Source organism: Danio aesculapii, chromosome 15 (assembly GCF_903798145.1).
Source record: "Danio aesculapii chromosome 15, fDanAes4.1, whole genome shotgun sequence".
Lineage (NCBI taxonomy): Eukaryota > Metazoa > Chordata > Actinopteri > Cypriniformes > Danionidae > Danio > Danio aesculapii.
Window position 1 is genome coordinate 18,006,878 of NC_079449.1, and position 20,706 is coordinate 18,027,583.

Sequence of the window (20,706 nt, forward strand, 5' to 3'; positions counted from 1 at the left end):
ATTGACTTTTTCCCCATGTGCAGTGTGTGTACACTGTACATTCGCAGCAGTCACTACACTTGCGCGTGCATACAGTGAAGTGATAATAAAAGCGATGCGATTTGATCCGCTTCTCATGCTTCGGGTGGGCGGGACCATGCTAATGACGTCAATGGAATGGGTGAGGTGACGAGCCCCTTCTGCGCTCCGCCCCGTGTGGGTGACGGGAGGGGGAGGGAGCCAGGCAGAGCTGATCCCACGTGTGACGCTCGCATTCCCGGCTCAGTAATATTCTCCTAGCTCTGTCAGTGTGTGTGTGTCAGTTACTGGCCATAGTTGGGTTAGCCATGGAGGGAGACGGGAGCCAAGCCACATCTGGAAGCCCTAACGATTCGCAACACGACCCGGGGTAAGCCAGAGCCAATGCTGACAGCACTTGACTTTTTATTTTTTCCTTGTGTGTGTGTTTTTCTCCAGTGAGCATGTTTTAAAAACGCTCTTCCGGGTGCACGCAACTACTACACCTTTGTTTGATGTATATTAGTGAGCACAGCCTGCCGGTGCTCAGTAAACACACACCGCTCTGCTTTGCCTTCGTTTAGCTCTGCTTTTTTTGTCGCTAGCTACACGTCAAAATGGCCGATCTGACATCTGGACTCACTTCTGCTGTGTTTTCCCCTTACAGTAAAATGTTTATCGGTGGCCTGAGCTGGCAAACTTCACCAGGTAAGAGACCCATGGTTCGCTGTCATTTGCGCGCGTTTGTCGGGCTGTGTTGTGTTTCTTTCATTGTATCCAGCGTGGCGCGCTGTGCGGGATATGTGCCGTCATTTGAAGTCCTCTATTCGACCCCTGTTAGACATCCAGGGGGGCGTTTAATTTACAAACTGGTGGGTAACGCACCAATGCTTTGCTCATGTGTGCTCTTTCTTTCTGTTTTGCTCCGCAGACAGCCTTAGAGACTATTTTAGTAAATTCGGAGAAATCAGAGAATGTATGGTGATGAGAGATCCCACGACGAAACGCTCCAGGTAAAAACAACAATGTTGCTTTTTTTATTCCCTGACACTTAAAGCTGTTTCAATCCGAAGCGATTCATTTGTCAGATCGAGCTGCTGTGAACTCGATCGGTGCGTTTCTGGACGCGAGACAGTTTGACATTGATTTGGTGCTTCTTTATGTTAAACCAAAGGCTTTAACAACCCGAGCCGTTGCACGCGCTTTGGCTTTGAAATCGTCTTTCTTAAACCTGGGTTATTTTGTTACGTGTTTCACGCGTACTTTATCCTGGGTTAGTAATTAATCCTCCGCTGTCAGATTGCGAGATTTCATACAGTGCGTTTTCGTTTATATTTGCATATTCATGAGGATTAATAGGACATCTACAGCACGCGACCTGCTTTAATATGGATTGAAATGTCGTAAAAATCCTGAAATTTGCATTCAACAGAACACGCGTTTTATGCAGTAATGCAGTTAAAACATATTGTTTCATAAAAAATACAGATTAAAAAACGCGTGAAAGTTTTTGCGACTGTATAGTGCGTATGAATATTTAATGAGGGAAGCGCCAAAGCAGTTTATGATTGGTTGTCTTTTGCTAAAGCACTCGGGTATATCTAGCAGAATTTCGTACCCAGCGCTGCTGACCACCTTTTAAATAAACAATTCTTAACCTAAGGTTAAACCGGCCTTCACAGAGGTTTTAAAACACGTTAACCCAGGATTAAGTGTGGCGTGAAAACTTCTGCCATTGACCGCTGTTTTTCTAAGGTAACACTGCATTAGTTTGTCTGAAATGTCAAATGAAATTTCACACAGAAATTCTGTAAATTGTTTACTCCGAAACACAAAAGGAATTGTTAGGCACTGACAGATTCAGTCACCATTCGCTTTTCATTTATATCTTATTTATTCATACAATGAAAGCGAATGGTGACTGAAGCTGTCATTCTACACATTCTTTTGTGCTCCTCAGTCGAGTGAAAGTCATACGGGCTTGAAATGACATGAGGGTGAGTAAATGATGGCAGAATTTTCATTTTTTTTGTGTGTGATCTATCGTAGTTGACCTTGACGCACTATATTTCTAAACCGATATAGCTTTTCATTTTCTACCAGTGAGTAAAATAGACATGTTAACACATCCAGCCAATGGCTATCACCTGATGTATGTCTGTGTTTTGCTTTGTTTTGCTTTCCAGGGGATTTGGCTTCGTTACGTTTGCAGATGCAGCCAGTGTAGATAAGGTTCTAGCTCAACCTCACCACGAATTAGACTCTAAGACGGTATGTTCCTTTTTATTTTCTTTGCGATTACGTTCATTGAAGTGCTGATTTAACATGCTTGTATCTGACATTCAGTGGTGAAAAGACATGCAGTCTCCCTATCATATCCCTTCCCGGGTCGAGGCTCTCCGCGGCATTTGTCATTGTACCACACACACAACAGCGGGGCACTTGACATAAATAAGTAGCCGAATAATTAGTCCTGTCTTCCTCCCATGCCTCAGCGGGTTTAACCCCTTGCTTGCCAAATAGGAAAACAAGGGGTTAAATCTCATTGAGATATGGGGGCGAGAAGGAATTAATTACCTGCTGTGCAGTTCCATCATGATGCTGTGCTCCTTGCCTTATGTGACGTAAACTTACAGTGTATGACGTGGTGTTTTACACTCTCGTTTGTGACTGAATTGTCCAGGGAGCACTCCGGAAGTTCGTTCTAGACCTTGCTGACTAGAAATGTTTGTTGTATGTGGCATTATTTACATGGGAAGCTAATTTAATCATATTTTATTTATTTATTTAAATATGTTTAGATTTATGTAGATATAATGCTGTTTATGTTGCAGATTAGTGTGTGTGCTGGTGTACACATTTTCTATTTGTTAATTATTGTGCATTGTTTGTTTTCTATGTGTTACTCATTTTTATTTATTGAATTTTTCACTTATCTTGAATTTGTTTTATTCTTGCCTGCAGTTTACTGTTGTTTTAACATTAAAAACATGACAATTTGAAATAAACCTAAAGTTTAGAGTATGTAACGATTGTTTTTGTACAGTTTTTTTTTTTAATAAAGATTTACATTTTTCAAAACTATTTGAAGTGTGTTTTTACATATAGAAATGATTAGGGATATATATATATATATATATATATATATATATATATATATATATATATATATATATATATATATATATATTATATATTATATATTACTTCTACATTATAGCATTTATAGAATTGTTTTACAACATGACCATCATTTTATCTTTATAGTGTGCATGCATATATACTTTAGCCATGTAAATATGCAGACTGACTCATACATATATTTCTGTCAGCAAGAAATAGGTTTGCTTATTCAACCTCACCCTTTTGATTACTTAAATCCAAGCAAAAATGCATTTAGATTTCTGTGTGACGGTGAAACCCCAGGATAAGCAGACTCTATATCAGTAAAGTTAATGTGGATTCTGTTTTTTTTCCCTCCATAAGTCTCCATATTTCCTGTTTGTAGATGCAGCTGCTAGTTACCTGTTGGAGTCCAGAGTGAAAGAGCCTTTTATTTGGGATAGCTTAGGGTGTGGACAAATACCGCCTTCACTGGCTTATTTTAATGGATGCCATGTTGCTGCAAGTTCATATCAAGAGACGGACTGTATTTAAAGGCGTTCACAGACGTTCATAACTTCCCTCAGGAATTTTGAGGCTAATAATCTTGTCCCAGAACACTACGTATTGGCATTCCTAGTGTGTTCTGTTTCAAAAAATGTGTAATTGTGTGATAAGATGGGCCTTCGAATTATTTTTCTGTTCCTGTGTGCATAAGCAATTTGCTAGGAACACTGTTATAAATGCTTTGTTATACATAAATGTGAATAAAAACTGAAATTGCATGATAAATTGAAAAAAATAGACGAATAAGGTGGGATGAAAACCCCAAGGCTTCATTTAGCATTTATTTATTATCATTTTAAGAATAATTCACATGTATGAAGATGTAGACGAAACAAAACAAGTTGTATGGTTCAGGTTGCGCTGATTAGATTAGATCAGGTGGCTAATTTGGTCAACAGCTAATTAACCAGTTAAACTGTTTATTAACCACCTAAAGCTGCAGGTAGATTACGGTTTACTTAAATCCAGCAATTGAACAAATATTAATTCTGAAACCTAATTTAGCACTGCAGGTGAATATTCGCCACCTCTTGGTTGTATGCCCTAAATCTGTTTGATTTACAGGTGTGCTATTCATTATCTCTCTCTCTCTCTGCCAGCCTGGCATTGACTGATGTAAGCTAAAATGCCTTTAGGAGGAAGAACATTTCTATCTTATTAATAAAATAATATTACATTGTGTATGTCAGTGTTGCACCAGTCCTAAGACGTGTAATTCGGACATCAAAGTGGGACGTTTAGATTACATAATCACGGCACACATGTGTAGCTAGTGTTCTTTGTAAAAAAAAAAAAAGTGGGTCAAGGTTTGACGTCTCAAATGCTCTTGAATAGCTGAGGGGAGGAAAAAAAAGAAAGCAAGCTAGCGTTAGCAGTGATGTATCCAGGATTGAGAGCGATTGAGATCATGTGGACAGTAGCGGCTGGTGCTAAAGCAGGGATTACTGAGCTCTGGGTAGTGATGTCATCGGCAGGGTTGAGGCCGTCGTGTCATGACTCTGGGGCTTTAGCTCCACATGGAGACCAGGAGCTCGGAGGAAGTCGCACTGGTGGAGGTTGAGGAACAAATGCAAATTGCCCTTGCAGTGCTCTTGCTTCAATGTTTACAACAGAAGAAATGGGACTATTTTTAAACCGTTGTACTTTAGAAAGATCAGGGCTTGATCTTTAACTCGTCACCTCATGTATTTCCTAAGATTATTCCACTGAATATTTTTGCATGTGTTGCTTTTTGGGGTTTTGTATTTGCATATTTATGTATAATGCAAAACAAACAACCCAAAATTGCACATTACTACAAAAATGCACTTTGTGTGTGTGTGTGTGTGTGTATATATGTATATATGTATGTATATATATATGTATATATGTATGTATATATGTATGTATGTATATATATATATATATATATATATATATATATATATATTATGCATTATGCCAATGCACTTCCCTACAAAATCATCCCATGATCCCTACAAAATCATTGCAAACTAATTATGAATTCTTACTATATTGAGCCATCTGGTAAACCTAAACTCAATATTGCAATATGAATTGCAGAAATGTTTTATATTGTAATGTCATTTGTTTTTTACAACATCGTGCAGCACCAATATGTAATGTAATAGGAGTATTTTAGGGCTGCATTGTGAAGGTTTTTTTTAGTATGTCAAAATAATAAAAGTTTCGGTGGTGTGTGTATTAGGGCTGTGCGATTTTGGGGAAAATATCTAATTTTGAATGTTTATTTTTTTAATTTTAAAATTTATTATTATTTTTTTTTTTTTGACAGATATTGCTATTTGATTTGCGATTTAATGTTGTAGTCAAGCTTCAGCTCAATAAATTGAAAGCCGTGGCAACAATTCTGGGATTGCTTTAAAAATGACCTGTTTTTGTTTGTTGTCTGTGACTTTGAAACCAAAATATTTAAGCCTGAATTCTTGAGAAAACGTAAGTATTTTACGTTTTGTCAGTTTAGTGGCTAATTTGTACGAATTTGTTCAATCGTGAAAATTTTCGATTTTAAACAGGTGGCATTATAGAACACACCAGAGATAATTCAAAGACTCGCTGAATTATAATATAGCAATATACTATACTCGCTAAAAAATAGTGCTTAGTTTCCCAGTGAATAGGTGCGGCTGGAAAGGCATCCATTGTGTAAAACATGTGCTGGATAAATTGGCGGTTCATTCTGCTGTGGTGACCCCGGATTAATAAAGGGACTAAGCCGAAAAGAAAATGAATGAAAATAGTGCTTAGATAAAAACGCACCATGTGGCTATTCGGAGGTCTGAGCTTCTGTTTTTTTTTAGTTTTCCATTGGTTATCCACTGTTGGTTTACTCTTATATCTAAGCAAATGACAGGGTAATTAATCAGACAGGGAAATTAATCCAAATCGCTTGAACTATTGGCAACTTCGGATGACACAACGTCTAGGCATGGCACCCAACCCCACCCCTAAACCCAACCATCATTATTGACAGCGAATTAAATCTTACGAATTCATTCGAATTACCCACTAAATCAAAAAGTTACGAATTGCCGTGAGATTGCGTTAAATATTCCGACATTACCAATGCTGATTTTCTTTATTAATGCTTCAGAAGTCTGCACTTTCCTGTTTTTTTTTTTGTGGATGTTCATAGTTCGGTTGCGCATTTATCATTGGGCAGAACGAAAGTGTGCTCACTCAATTGGCTAGTCAGACTGTCACACGCAGACGGCAGTCACGCGTTTGCTCTGTGCGGGGGAAATTAAATACGTATATGTTTCATGTCGCAGCCTCTTGCGATTTAGGTAATCGCAATGTTTCAAATTGAGATTCGATTTCGATTAATTGCACAGCCCTAGTGTGTATATATATATATATATATATATATATATATATATATATATATATATATATATATATATACACTACAGTATATATGATACAATCCTATTAGGGAAAAAATCCTTAGTTGCTGTGTGTGTGTTAGTAGTAATTTATAATATACAGCTCATTTCTAAGTAATACTTTTAGCGATGCACCTGTCATGTTTCAGTCTAGATTTATCTGCATTTTTATTCCATTGTCTGTTTTTTACTTTTTTCCCCCAATTTCCAATCCAATCATTTTGTCACTTTTGAAGAGTGCAAATGGACCAAAGTAAACATGTACAGAGATATTCTTGACACACTTGTTTCACATTTGATTAAAAGCTGTGTAATCTGCAAATCTGAAAGCCTGGGGTGAGAATTGCATTGTGTATTGACAACTGAAAGACTGCTGCCGGTTCGTCTAAAAGCAATCTGTTTTAGATTAAACACTTTTCTGGATGAATTAAAGTATAACACAACAGCATCATTTCCCACCAGAAAGGTTTTTTTTTTAAATGTATTTTTGCAGTACATATTGCAATTCTGTTCAGGTCAAATTAATTTACCAGGAGACCCCCCTCCTTCGTATCCCACCAAAACATTTTTATTACTTTTTTTTTTTCTCCCCCTTTTGCACACTGCCACATCTCACAATTCTGCTTTTCTTTTTCTTACCATTTATAAGAAGTGACAAAGCATTCAGACACGCGGTATATTCAAGAGCAATATAGCACTAATGGATCTTTTTCCCTTGAGTTATTTTTCCATTTAATGAGAGTGCAGAAGCAAGTCTTTGAACTGTTTTTGTTCTCGCATGCATGATTATCTACCGTTCTATCCTTCTAGTGCTCTGGCTGCATAAGCTTTTGGCCTGTGCGGTAAACAGTGGACTGTTGTTTTAGTCTATGAATGTTTAAATGACCAAAGCAAACATCTTGCTCAACGGCACATCAGCCAGGAACATTTTTTAAAGCCAGGAGTATTTAAAATGTAAATAAATGACGATCGCAAATATAAGCCAGCTAGTGAAAATCAATAATACCTGTTTATCTTTTTTTCTTCTCCCCTTCAAATATGAGAATCAAACAGAGGATGTAAAGATTGATACGAAAAAAAAAAACGTCTAAATTGCAATTGATGTATTTATGTTGTTAATTCCTCCTCAGGATGAATTCGTTATTATTAATATCCAGGATGAATCGTTATGCTAGTTCAGAACCTCAGTGGTTTATGTAAATTACAATTGCTTTTGATGGCAGTGTGTGTGAAACTTCATTTCATTTGTAATATAATAAAATCAAATAACAGCTTATCTAACCAATAAACCCAACGATGCCCTATCGCATGCCAAAACGCATTATAGGAGAGCTATAACCCCTAGCAGCGGTAGAGAGAGTCACCCATAATAATGCTAATCCCTCAGGGGGGAATGAGGTTGTGGATGTATTGATCTAACGCCCTGTCTTGATTCTCCGCAAATCTACAGCGCTCTCTAAAACAGCTCCTGTCATGTCGGTCTGACCTCCCTCGAGGCCCGAGCACTTCTTCAGCGAGTCTTTGAATTATCTCCGGTGTTCTATAATGCCACCTGTTTATTTATGTTGTAATCGAGTAATTATGCACTAACCTGTGTAAGGTTTTTATTCGATTTTGTCATACACAGGCCTCATGCAACCAGCATGTAATAACTAGGCAAGATTACACATGAGACACGGAGCATTGCATCATGATTAATGCTATAATTTCCATGAAGGTTATCGAGTAGTCGCAGCACATTGCCGGGTTTTTCTAATATTTTCTAATTTTCCTCTTCACGTAACAGTGTCAGTTTTCTCATATTTCTTTCTCTCCCTCCTTGTCTCGTTTTAGATTGATCCTAAAGTTGCCTTTCCAAGACGCGCTCAACCCAAGGTAAGAACTGTTTGCTTTTGCTCCCTCACGCCGAGCCACTTTACATTTGCGAGTCTGCTGTGTATTTGTTAATAGTGTGAGAAGACCGATGTGTTTTGCTGAATTTGGCCTTTGATAGAGCAAAGTTGAGTTGGAGCTGGAGCTGTGATGTTACGTTATGGTCCGTTGCAGTCTGGCTGCTGTTATTTTCCAGGCTAACTATGACTTCTCTGTGTCATGGTACAAGGAGAGACTGTTTAATTGTTGCTGAATTCAGATTTTTTTTAATTAGCTTGGCTGGGTGTGAACTCGAAGAACTATCGTGGAGAAAATATTGAATTATCGCTGCCTTGTTGAGCGTGAAGGTTGAATATTTTTTCATTTTAGGGGGCGGGAGGTGGGGTGGTGATTAACTTACCTTTTTTAGCATCGCTGCTCGCGTATAAGATCATTAGAGAGATCTTTTTCTAAAAAGGAAGAAAGAAAAAAGGAGAATTATGCCCTCAGCTGTGGAATTCAGAGCATTAAATCCCTCATCTTGTCTCAACAAGAAAATTTTCTTTGTACAGCCCAAAATGTGTGTGTGTGTGTGTGTGTGTGTGTGTGTGTGTGTTTTTATGGTATCTAATGTCCTGCTTCTGTGAGCCATTTTGGCAACAAACTTCCGACTGCCTCTTCACTTCAGACTGCACTGTCAGCCAGATGGTCTGTGCCCCAGATTTTGTGTCTGCCATGCAGCCGTTGCTTGGCCTTTCAGGCAGAGCTGGGACGGCCCCCCCTGGCTCAGCTATGAGCCCACCAGCACTTTCACCCAAGGTGCACCGATCTGAGATCGGCCTAGGTGTGTTACTGTGAGAGCGAAAGCCAAACAGGACACCAGAAGGTCTTTGATCGGAGCAGGGGCTCATGGGGTGACAGGTGTCCATTGCACACTTGTCTGGCTAATTGATATAAAGAACTTTTTTGCTTCATCCAGAGCTCATTGGAGGAGAAAAGGTGCACTCTTTTTCTCGCTCTCGCGCACACACACATGCCAGAGAGGCCAGTCCAAATGCAGGCCGCAGGGCTCCGGGCCTAATGCTGTTTCTTGGCTCGGGTTGGACACGGGATGAATAGGAGTATTAATACGGCCAGGCTCCAGTAGCAGTTAGACTGCAGCCCTGTGGATGTTTGCTCAGAGCCAGGCACATACCTGTAATGCAAATACAATATTATTCCCATCTCCTGTCGATAGGCTAGGCATTATTGTGTCATCGGAAGTTGCCAATAGTTTGAGCGATTTCAATTCATTACCCTGTCTGACCCTACGCTTGGATTTAAGAGCAAGCCAGCAGTGGAAAACTAAGGAAACAAAAGCTCAGACTTCCAAATAGCCACACAGTGTTTTTATCTCCCACTAAAAGGGAGTGGGGATTTGTTTTTGCAATGATTGTGTTAAACAGTGCAGAAGTTTACCACAGGCGGAGGGTGATATTGCTTTTTCGCCGTGTTTGTGATTGGGCTTGTTGTTTCACACTACTTTTCCCCAACACGGCTCTGCATGTCCCGACAAGATTTTAATTGATATTGGGATTGAGGCCACTTTTGGAAGCGAATGGATTTTTTCGCAGGTCTGATATCGCCCTCGGAGAAAACTGTTATTTTCATCAACCCTAAGGCTGCATAATCCTTCCAATCAAGTTACCGACGCTTCACCAGCTGCTGTAGTGCGGTTTTAACAAGCCTCTAGGTGCAGTAAGGCGATGGACGATCATCTGTATGTGATGGGCCATTTGTTTGCTGCTGATTCTTGTCCTTTCTCATTGATCACGTTTGGAGGCTGCTCCATCGCCAGTTGTTAATTTAGTGGGCTCATATTTATCTTCCAGACATTTGTGCATGAAGCATTATGTTCCCGAATAATTAATTCCAAAGCTGTTTATGTCCTTCAATAGGTTCACAGATTAGAGGAAATTTGAGAAAATTCTGTGTCACATTGCTGAATGTAACAGTGATAACTGTGCTGGGGAAACTGTAGCTTGTCAAATGACTACTTTAATGTGCTTCTGTTAGGTTCAGGCTATTATTTCGGTAAACACAGCTTTGAAATATATAATTTTATGTTGTATATCATTGGAAAATGAGGTTTAAAATAAACTGGTGAATTATTGTTTTTTTTTTAATGAACTGATTCGAGGAAAGAATTTGGACAAGCTAATAATTCATATAAGACACAAGGTACCTAACAGATACTTAGGGTAGATTAACACAACCGTGAAGTACACTTTTTTTTTTCTTTTACATTTTTGCAAAGCCTTGCATACACAAATTAAAGCATTGTGTTATGCATGTCAGGCCAGTAGGTGGCAAAGTGACTTTGTAATGGCATGCTACGTGTCTACGCACATACAGTCCTGTAGTCTGTAATTGCTGTTTTAGTTGTCAAGTGTTTACTCATGCCTATAAACTGAATAAGTAATACAGATACATTTTTGTAATAATTAGCAAAATATGACTTTAAATCATAGGTCTCAAACTTGATTCCTGAGCCGCAGCTCTGCACAGTTTTGTTCCAACCCTAATCAAACAAAGCTTATCCCACTAATCAAGATGTTCGAGATTTCTAGGGACTATTAAGCATGTGTGAGTTGAAGCTGGTTGAAGCTAAACTGTGCAGAGCTGTGGCCCTCCAGGAATTGGGTTTGAGACCATTGCTTTAGACAATAACATTATTATCATTAATATTAAATTATTCAAAAACATGCAACTTTTTAAAGTTAGTGTTTTCAGGCATCCAAAACACAATTGTCATATGTGAATTTACCCTTATTTTGCTTGGCTTTAAGAGCAATTGCCACACAATTTAAAATAGTTAAGTGATGTTAGTTACCAGTAAGTCAGTAGTTCTAATAATGTTTTCCTCGGACTGTGGAATTAATCAAAGGTGAAATTAATTTGCTTTTTGGCAGTAAAACCAGCTCTGTAATCAGCTGTAAATCACCATCAGCTGCTTTCAGATGGAGCAGCATTTACTACATAGAACCATAGTTCATTGACAAGTTACGCAAAAGATTGCATGAGATTTGGTGAAATCCTGAAATCGCTGAGAACCATTCTACGATTTGACAGCTGTTTGCATCACTTCTTAGTCAACTATGGTTCTGTGTTCCTGCTTATCTGAAAGCACATGAAAATACCACATTTTATAAACATTTATTTACTCCTAACTTACCCCATAACTTAAGTCAAATGTTTGAAATAAATCATTCTGTAAGATGATTCCATAGTTGTGTTTATTAGTCCATCTGAATCAATAAATACAGTTAAATCCTCATCTCAGTTTGGTTCCCCATCCTGGCCTTTTTGTTGCTTTTTTGCAGTTTTTTTTTTTACAAAAGTGCCTTTTGACCTTCAGAGCAGATTTACTAGTGATTGCAGAGCTGTTTTCATGACTAGATGTGCATGAGAATTGCTTTAAAGGTATGCAATTTTGAAGAAAAATATGCAAGATTGACATGCAATAGCATGCCAAATAATGCGATAATCAATATCTAATATTGATGCAACAGTTTGTTTTATAACAAACATGTTTTATAATATTTCAGGGAAAAGAATGCATCACTACATCCTCTGAAAGTAAACAGCCACGTTTAATGTTGCTTAAAACAAATTGTACATTTTAACAGCTTGTGCTATTCGTTTTCCTGAAAAAGATATAGACAGTTAAAGAGACAAATACTATTCATTTCTGTTCTGTCAAAGTTTTCCCTGACTTGAGTCTTTTGGGACACCTAGGAGGTTAGAAGAACTAGTTTGAAAGGCTGTGTAGGTCTAAATCTTAAGCCTGGATGTTACCACCCATTTCTTCCCCCTGGGCTTTTGTTCAGTGCCTCTGGCTGCCAGCTTCTGTTTTTTTCTGCCGTTAAAAAGATTATTGTGTCATTTTTGCTGACACTAGTTCAAAACAGTCTTCGACACTGCATAATGAGTTTGCATTCAAAGCTCAGAGCGGCCACCTTCGGGTCCTTAAACTTGATTTCACAGGGGTCTCACCAATCTTTGCCAAGCCAGTGGCTGTAATCAAACTAATGAGTGACATTATCTACAAAAATGGGAGCTATGCTTGAAGTACAGCCATGATAAAAAGGCCCGGCACACAACATAATGCGATCCTTCAGCTCCAGCGACACAACACACAAACCAGGCTAAGTGGAGATGTCCTGGCATTTACCGCCCATAAATGCTGTCAAAACAATGCCTGAGCAAAAGCTACATTCCTTTTCCCACAAACCACCTAGCACGGGACTGGCAGAAGAGCAAGCGAGCGTGTGTCGGAGCTGAAATTGAGTTTACCCTTGTATTTTTTTATTTCCTTTCCATCCTCAGTTGTATGTTTTTTTTTTTTTTTCCCTCTCACTCTCCTTCCCTCCCTCTCGCTCTCTTTGTCAGTTTTTGAGTGTGTAAAAATATTTGCACCTAGTCTACTGCGAAACAGCAAAGCTGTCGGGTCCTGTGGAGCGGGCTCTTGGGGAGAGGCATACGACTAAGTGTGAAAACTCCAGGCCAAGTTTTTAATGAAGTCCAAAAGGTGGTGCCGTGTGAAGTGCCGAAACCGCCGTTTTCTCGCTCTCAGGGAGAGAAGAGTGGCACCGAGAGCCCACTGACTCCAAACAACCCCATTGCCAATTAAAAAGCCTTGCTAATGTACGGCTCACTCTAGTTTTGTGGGATCTGTTGATCGCCTCTTTCATTTTCACCACCATAGTTCTTTGTTGACGGCTTGGCAAAGCAGGCTTTTTTCTCCTTTGAATTTTCTGCAGGTGTTTTTCCCCTCTTGTGGGTTGAGAAAACACATTTGATTTAAAGGCTCTCGCTAAAATCTGCTATAGATAGATTTCAGCGGTGCTTGATGTTAACAATGCATTGTAGTTCCACGATGAAGCGTTTTAATGCCAGAAGCAACGAACAGAGAAAGAAAGAAAAAGATAAACAAATTTCAGTCACGGTTATGCATTTCCATTGTAGTTTCTTTTGTTAACACAATATATAATAATTTTGGTAGCACGGTGGCTCAGTGGTTAGCTCTGTCACCTCACAGCAAGAAGGTCACTGGTTTGAGTCCTGACTAGACCAGTTGGCATTTCTGTGTGGAGTTTGCCTGTTCTCCCCGTGTTTGCGTGGGTTTCCTCTGGGTGCTCCGGTTTACCCCACACTCCAAAGACATGTGCTATCGGTGAATTGGGTAACCTAAAATCGGCTGTAGTGTGTGTGTGTGAATGCGAGAGTATATGGTAGGGCTGGGTAATTATATAATTATTTTTTTCTGGATTTTTCACCTTTATTTGAGAGGACAGTAGAGAATATTGACAGGAAAGAGTCACGTGATCCCGCTCTGTTAAGGCTAATTTATACTTCTGTGTCAATGCATGGTTCGGCGCAGCCTTCGCACGGCCGCATACTTGTGCATCTCTTGAAAAGTGTCTCAATCTCGAATGAATGGTCGGTTTGGTTCCAGTGATGAGCGTGGGCGGAGCTGAGAGCTGTGAGCACATTGGAGCATATGTTTACAGTGTCGAGTCCCATGGAAGAGGTCCGTATGGACATTTTTGTTTTGTGTTTACCTTATGATTAAAGTTGTTGCACATCCGCCGGTTCCCACCTCTGAATGAGCTAGTTTTAGCTTCTTGCACAATAAGGTAGCGTTCAGGAAAAAACCCATGAAGAAACTTGACACAGAGGCAAAAAAAATAAAATAATAAATAAAATAATCATTCATTTATCGTAATCGAATAAAATGTTCAATTACTCAAGATTTAGATTTTAGGCCAGATCGCCCTGCCCTAGTGTATGGGTGTTCCTCAGTACTGGGTTGCAGCTGGAAGGCTATCCGTTGCGTAAAACATATGCCTGGATAGTTGTTAGTTCATTCCACTGTGGCAACCCCTAATAAATAAGAGACTAAATAAATGAATGAATATGATCATTTTATTTATTGTTTTTTTAGTGTTGTGCATTACATCATCTACACTGCATGCGACTGATACTAAATTAAATATAACTTTTTCAACAGTTACGAGCACATACATGCTTGTGTTAGACTGATACTTTATTATTTTGAGAACTTTTCAGCATGATTTAATGCTTTTTGAATGTAGAGTAATACCTGTTTTTGAAAGTTAAAGGCTGATTAGAAATATTTGAATAAAAAAAAAAATTGGAGTAGTGTACTGTTCTGTAGTTTGAAGCCTGAGAACAGTTGTTATTATTTATGAAGCAAGTCTCTTTTACTCACCAATTATGTGTTTATTGGGTTGCTGGATTCCACACAATCGATTTGAGTTAGGACAACATGAAGGAATTAGGTTAACTTATTCGTTTTTACCAATTTAAGTGCATTGAACATAAAAAAATTAAGCTGTCCCACAAAAACATGCAAGAATTGTGTTTCAGCTTATTTAAAGTAGTTTTAAAAAAAGGTTTGCAGTTTGCTCAGTGTACATTATTTCAAATACACCACAAAAACATATTTTAATTATAAACAAACAAATAAATAGTAAAAAATAAATAAAACTGATTTCACAGGGCTTTTAAATACAAGTCAGGTTAGATTTGTGGAGTACAAGGAATTCTAGACCATGCAGCCTCACACACACGCTCTGCCTTGATAAACGTCACATGATAAAGCCCAACAACATGCCAATTTCTCCTGTTCTTTTTCTCAGAGGAATCTTTGTGGGCCCCGTCTTCTACCTTGTAAAGCCTGGTGACTGAGAGCAAGGCTGGTGCATTCACATGTTTGAAAACTATAGAGGAGAGCACAGTACCGCTGCGGCCGGCCCAGCACTAACTGCTGTTGAGTGACACTAATGAGGGGAACAGGCATGCAGGAAAAGGAAAGAAACAAGCTCTTCTGGACATGGCCATTGACAAAACCCCTTTAAGATCTCACCACTCACTGCAATCTTTCCCAAGACCCCCCCCCCGGACTTCCCTTTTCAAAAAGACACATCTCTCAATTAGCATGGCTCTGAGAACAAGGCGCTTTGGTGCTTTTCCTTTGATTTGTTTTGATTAGCAGGATGTGAGGGATCTAATTGAATCCTGTTCTAGACGGTATGGCAACATGCCTCATGTCGAGCCAAAACAACAGAGGATAGACTGAGGTGGCGGTCGAGATGCATTCAGCACTTGCAAATTTGAATCTAAAGGTGGTGAACTTTTTTTTGATTAGGGTGAATTTCCATACCAACTTTCACTGAATAAGACACTTTGGTTTCTCGTTACTTTTTTTGTAGGAGCATAAATAGTGTTTTCAATTAGATATGCTTGATATTCACATTTCACAAATATAAGTGCCCTATAGCTTTGGAAGAGTCGTCATTTCATACTTTAGTTCACATCAGTCATGCTTTATTTTTTAAAAGGGTTTGAGCCCTATTTTGTGCTCTATTCAGGGGAAAGTGGCAGCAAATATTTGTGTTGGTGTTTTTTTTTTTTTTTTTTTTTCTTCCTCATTTGTTCAGGCTCACTGCCTATTCATAAGTAAACCGATAAACACGGGCCTTTCTCAAATGGCCCTAATCAATAGCAAATCGCTTCATCTTTCTTTCGCAACCGTATAAAAGTTAACTAAAAAGTTCGTTTTCTCTGTGGCTGCTGTTGTGGATTGTGGCTTGGTGCCAGTTCTGAAAACACAAGATTTTTCTAAGGTGATATTTCTCTCCAGGTCACACTGTGACATTAACTGAGTAGAAAAGAGTAGCAATAACACAAAGGGTGTTGTGTTCTGCCTTCCAGCTAAAGACACAGTGTGAGCTGAACTAAATGTATTTTTTGACCCCTTCCAACAACAGTGCTGAACTTGCACTTACTTGCAGATATTCAAAAGTGTTAACTGTGACTATCCAGGTGTCTTGTCCCTTTCAATTTATGGTCATTTTTCAGGATTTTTGACAGTAAAATCACATTTAACGTCAAAATATGCTGATGATAACAATACAGAAGATGTATCGTTATCATTTAACTCTGTTGAAAACAAGACATTTAATTTGATAGTGATGCACAATTGTTTCAACTTCACTTGTAAAAGAGTCTGATATGGTACAATGCAACTCAAGTATTCTCAAAAAAAATAAATAATAAAATAATATATATATATATATATATATATATATATATATATATATATATATATATATATATATATATATATATATATATATATATATATATATATATATATATATATATATATATATATATATATATAAAATTAGGGTTACACAATATATTGCTTCTGCCTCTATTGTAATGTGCACATCCGCAATGGTCACATCGCAAGATATGCTATGTTGAGTCTGATGTATATTTGACCTGGAGCTACAAAACACATCTGACTTGTAAAGTCACTGTAAAGTTTAACCATAATATAGTGAAAACTTATCATTAGCATGTGTTTTTAAGACCTGTGGCTGAGCATTTCAAGAGAGTGTAAAATATTTGGGTCTAAGAAATTATGTTTTTATCACGATTTCTAAAAAAAAAGAAAACAAGTTTTTGTCTATTTTCTAGTCCAAATATATACATTTCACAGTGAAAATAAGATTTATTTACTCGCCCCTACTGGCAAAAAATTTAGTTTTGTTTAAAAAAACAAAACAAAACCCCTAATTCTGACTTATTTCTTCTGAAGGTGAAAATGAAATGATATTTTTACTTTCTGATATTTGGACAAGAAACGAGACAAAGAAAAGGTTTTTTTATTTTATTTTTTTGCATTGTGAATTTTTTTTTTTTCTCTTTCCGATTTCTGTACTTGAATAGCAGAAAAACAAAATATTGCAATATCAGATTTTTTTACAATATCGTGCAGCCCTAATATATATATATAAAATGTTAAAATGTAAAACCATTAATTTAACTAGACCATTAAATGTAGCTAAATACATGACCAGTGCTTGAGCATCGCTTGGGGTCTGTTTGTAGCTGTGACTTCCTGTCTGATTTTGGTAAAAGAAAAAAAAAAAAAAATAGTGTGAGAGAGAGGGTAGAAACCAAACGGCTGTAATTTATGTTAGTTGACTTAATTTAGCAAATATTAATTTCTTTCAGTTATTTTGAAATAAAAATATGCCTGTTAAAGTACATTGTATGAGGCTTCTGTTCTTTTACTGTTCATTTTATTATTTTATCATATTTCATCTTTAATTCAATAGCATGGCACACATTAGAGCTTTGCAGTTCCTCAGTTATCACGTGACATTTTCCTGTAATAATGTTGGGAACCACTCTTTATACATAAATCATGTAACAGGGAATGTTGTGTTTTTTAATCATCTTAAATGTATGGTGACTTGTATTCAAAAGGAATTTGCATGATGCATTTAACATCAAGCAAGTAACATTTTAGTGTATGCTCACATTTGTAGTTTAGTGATCTCTTAGTTCATTTGATGTGGATCAAAAAAATAAAATTTGATATTTTGTCAGGTTCCCATGCTGTCTTAAAAAAAAAGAAATAAAAGCTTTATGACATATACTTTGCAAAAGAGTTTTCCTTACACTTAAAGCAATACCCTGTGCTGGAGTAAACATGTTTATAGGATGTGCTTACATGTGATAGTATTTTTATCAGTTGAGAACTCGTGAAGAGCTAATAAAACATGTAAAGGATTCAAAGCGGTGGCAGTTGTTACTCTGACACTCACAAACAATGAAAGATCTCTTCCAAAGAGAGAAGTTTCGGATGCCTGTATTGAACCGTAATGAGCAACATAGCGACAAGAAAAACAGGTACACACAAGCATGCTGTCCTTTTTATAGTTGCGTCTTGTGACACCATTGCCTGTTTTGGGTTCGTTTTGATCTTTTTATTCCTTGTTGTGTTCATATTTCAAATCAAGTTTGAAAGCAGACCGAGGCCCATCAGGCCCATATATATATGATGGGAACCACACACACACACAAACATTGTGCGTGACCGCAGACATGGGCATGACTGCAGTATAAACTTGCTTGTCTTCCTTGACTTTAGCCATCATTCCAACACCAATAAAGCCACGTGCGTGCTCTAACTGAAAGCGGAAGACGCGTCTCTATAGCAACCACTTGCGACACAAGCTCTCCAATGCGGCGCCTCGTGATATTAGTAAAAAAAGTCATATGAATCATACCTATTATCATTTGACAGTAACGGAGGAACGCCACCAAATGTAGCAAAGAGTAATGATTTTTCTCTAATAATTTACCTGAGTAAAAGTACACATCTTTAAATGTACTCAAGTACACGTTGCCCAATAATTTTACTCCAGTAATTGAGATGAAGTAAATATAATTGGTTACTACCCACCTCTGCTCGTGAGTAGATCACCCAAGCTTAGGCCAGTTATGCGTAATTAGCTGATATGTCCAATGGTACCCGGATTTCGTTTATTTATTTATTTATTTATTTTTTGATTGAAGTTCAAAAACAGCTTAAATGAAATCTAAGCAGAACAGGTAGTTTTTTACTCAATACTCAGATTTCACGTTACTTATAAAGCCTTTATCTGCTTTCCAGTAGTTTGTGTGGATATCTGATTGTAATACTCTTCATAAATGGAAGAGTAAAAAAACAACATGAAAACATAATCCGTGAATTCCATCGAGACTACCTGCTTCCAAAACAGCCTTTTTTAATCCCCCAGGCACTGCCTTGGTTGGTATTTGAAATTCACCCAAAATAAAGGAATATGATTGGTTAAGATTGGCAATGAAAATTTGGATGTGACATACTAAGAAAAAAAATGTACCTGCTGACACTGCGGACACGCATTTAACTTGAGCAGGCACTTGTAGACAGGGTTAGTGGTTATATTTCATATACTCCGACTCTTTCTTGTCTTATTAAAAAATTAAATCATGTCGTCAACTCATGCAATTGATACAGAAAACACTCATTCATTCAGTTTCCTTCGACTCAGTCCCTGATTTATCAGAGGTCACCACAGCGGAATGAACAATATTTAGTTTTTTGCTGCATTTGCAGGTACAGTTTAAAGATGATCATATACAACAGTGCAGCTTCTAACAGATTTCCTGACATTTTAAAGCCACTGACTCTGCTATATGGGTTGTGACACCACTACCGGTGAGAAATTATAGAGCTTGATGTAAATGCTATTTTTTACGGAATTGCATGTAAACACATTTTCTGAAATAGTCAATAATAATCAATTATTGTGCATATAAAAGCACTTGTTGGGTGTAAAAACATATTTAGATAGTTTATTCTTGATCTGTTCTTGTGCATAGAAGTCCATAAATTTTCAGACAAGCATTGGAAGCATTGGTGTCTTCATTAGATTTGCTTTTACAGCCATCGGTTTTATTCACGCTTGATAAAAGTCTTAAAAAAAGAAGACAATATGCTATTACTTTAGGCCAGCTTTGACTTTGCCTTGGGCTGTCAGGCCTGGAAGCATGTCAACACCGCAGACAGGTTATTACACTGTGACAAACTCGGTACGAAGCATCCCGGAGCTTTCATTTAGGGTTTCTCCCAGAGTGGAAGGCTGCCAAGTCTGCCAGAGCCCTTGTAGGAGCAGACAAGCTTCCAAATCCGCCCAGTCGACGCTGCGGCGTGCTTCTTTTTGATGCTGAAGTTACCTGCCGTGTCCTATGCACAGTACTGATGTAGCGGCGAGGCTATCGGCCCACACACTCCACCCTCTGACAGCCAAACTCTGTGCTGCTGCTGCCTGCCTGCCGGCTCTCGCTGTCTTTCCCTGTCTGAGACCTCATACGAACCTGCCTGCTGTATACAGGCTAGGAGATTTGCAGCATTGCAACTGGATTGTAATCACTAGCAGCTTTTACAGCCTGTTTATTGCGCTGTATTTCTGTAGAGATGCATTGATATTGGCCTGTATAAGAAGGTTTGCACTATTTTGTTGAAAAATAATAGTCATTGTCAAATTAATGTTGCAGTCGCTAAACAAATGTGAGCATCACTGCGTTGTAATAAACTATGAAATATCGATAGCTGTTTAATGTGAGATGAATATGTGATAGGTGAAAAAACTGAAAGTGAAAAAGACCGTCATTGTATTATTTTCAATTGAAATATTTTTCAAGAGTTTTAAAAGGGTTAATCACTGTTATGATCTATTGCTATAGTTTTGTGTATCTTATTTAATGGGAATTATCATCATAATACAGAAAACGATCATCAGCAATACAGTATTTTTGTCTGTCTTGTAGGTTTTCATTTGTTGTGATTTTTCAAAATCAGGGTAATTCCAAACCAACTCTACTGAAGGTA

At 37.9% G+C, this 20,706-nt stretch overlaps 1 protein-coding gene across 9 annotated transcripts in view; it reads left to right on the forward strand.

Annotated features, from left to right (window-relative positions):
• The first annotated feature begins 204 nt into the window (after positions 1-204).
• msi2b (musashi RNA-binding protein 2b) overlaps positions 205-20,706 on the forward strand; it is a 381,615-nt gene continuing 361,113 nt past the window's right edge. For 8 of the 9 annotated variants that reach the window (XM_056474347.1, XM_056474345.1, XM_056474348.1 and 5 more), the window contains exons 1-5: positions 205-388; positions 665-705; positions 929-1,010; positions 2,184-2,268; positions 8,406-8,447. In XM_056474347.1, coding sequence (XP_056330322.1) covers positions 327-388; positions 665-705; positions 929-1,010; positions 2,184-2,268; positions 8,406-8,447 — 312 coding nt within the window. In that variant the 5' untranslated portion in view covers positions 205-326. The remainder of the gene's footprint in view (positions 389-664; positions 706-928; positions 1,011-2,183; positions 2,269-8,405; positions 8,448-20,706) is intronic. The other variant, XM_056474351.1, reaches the window with a different exon arrangement.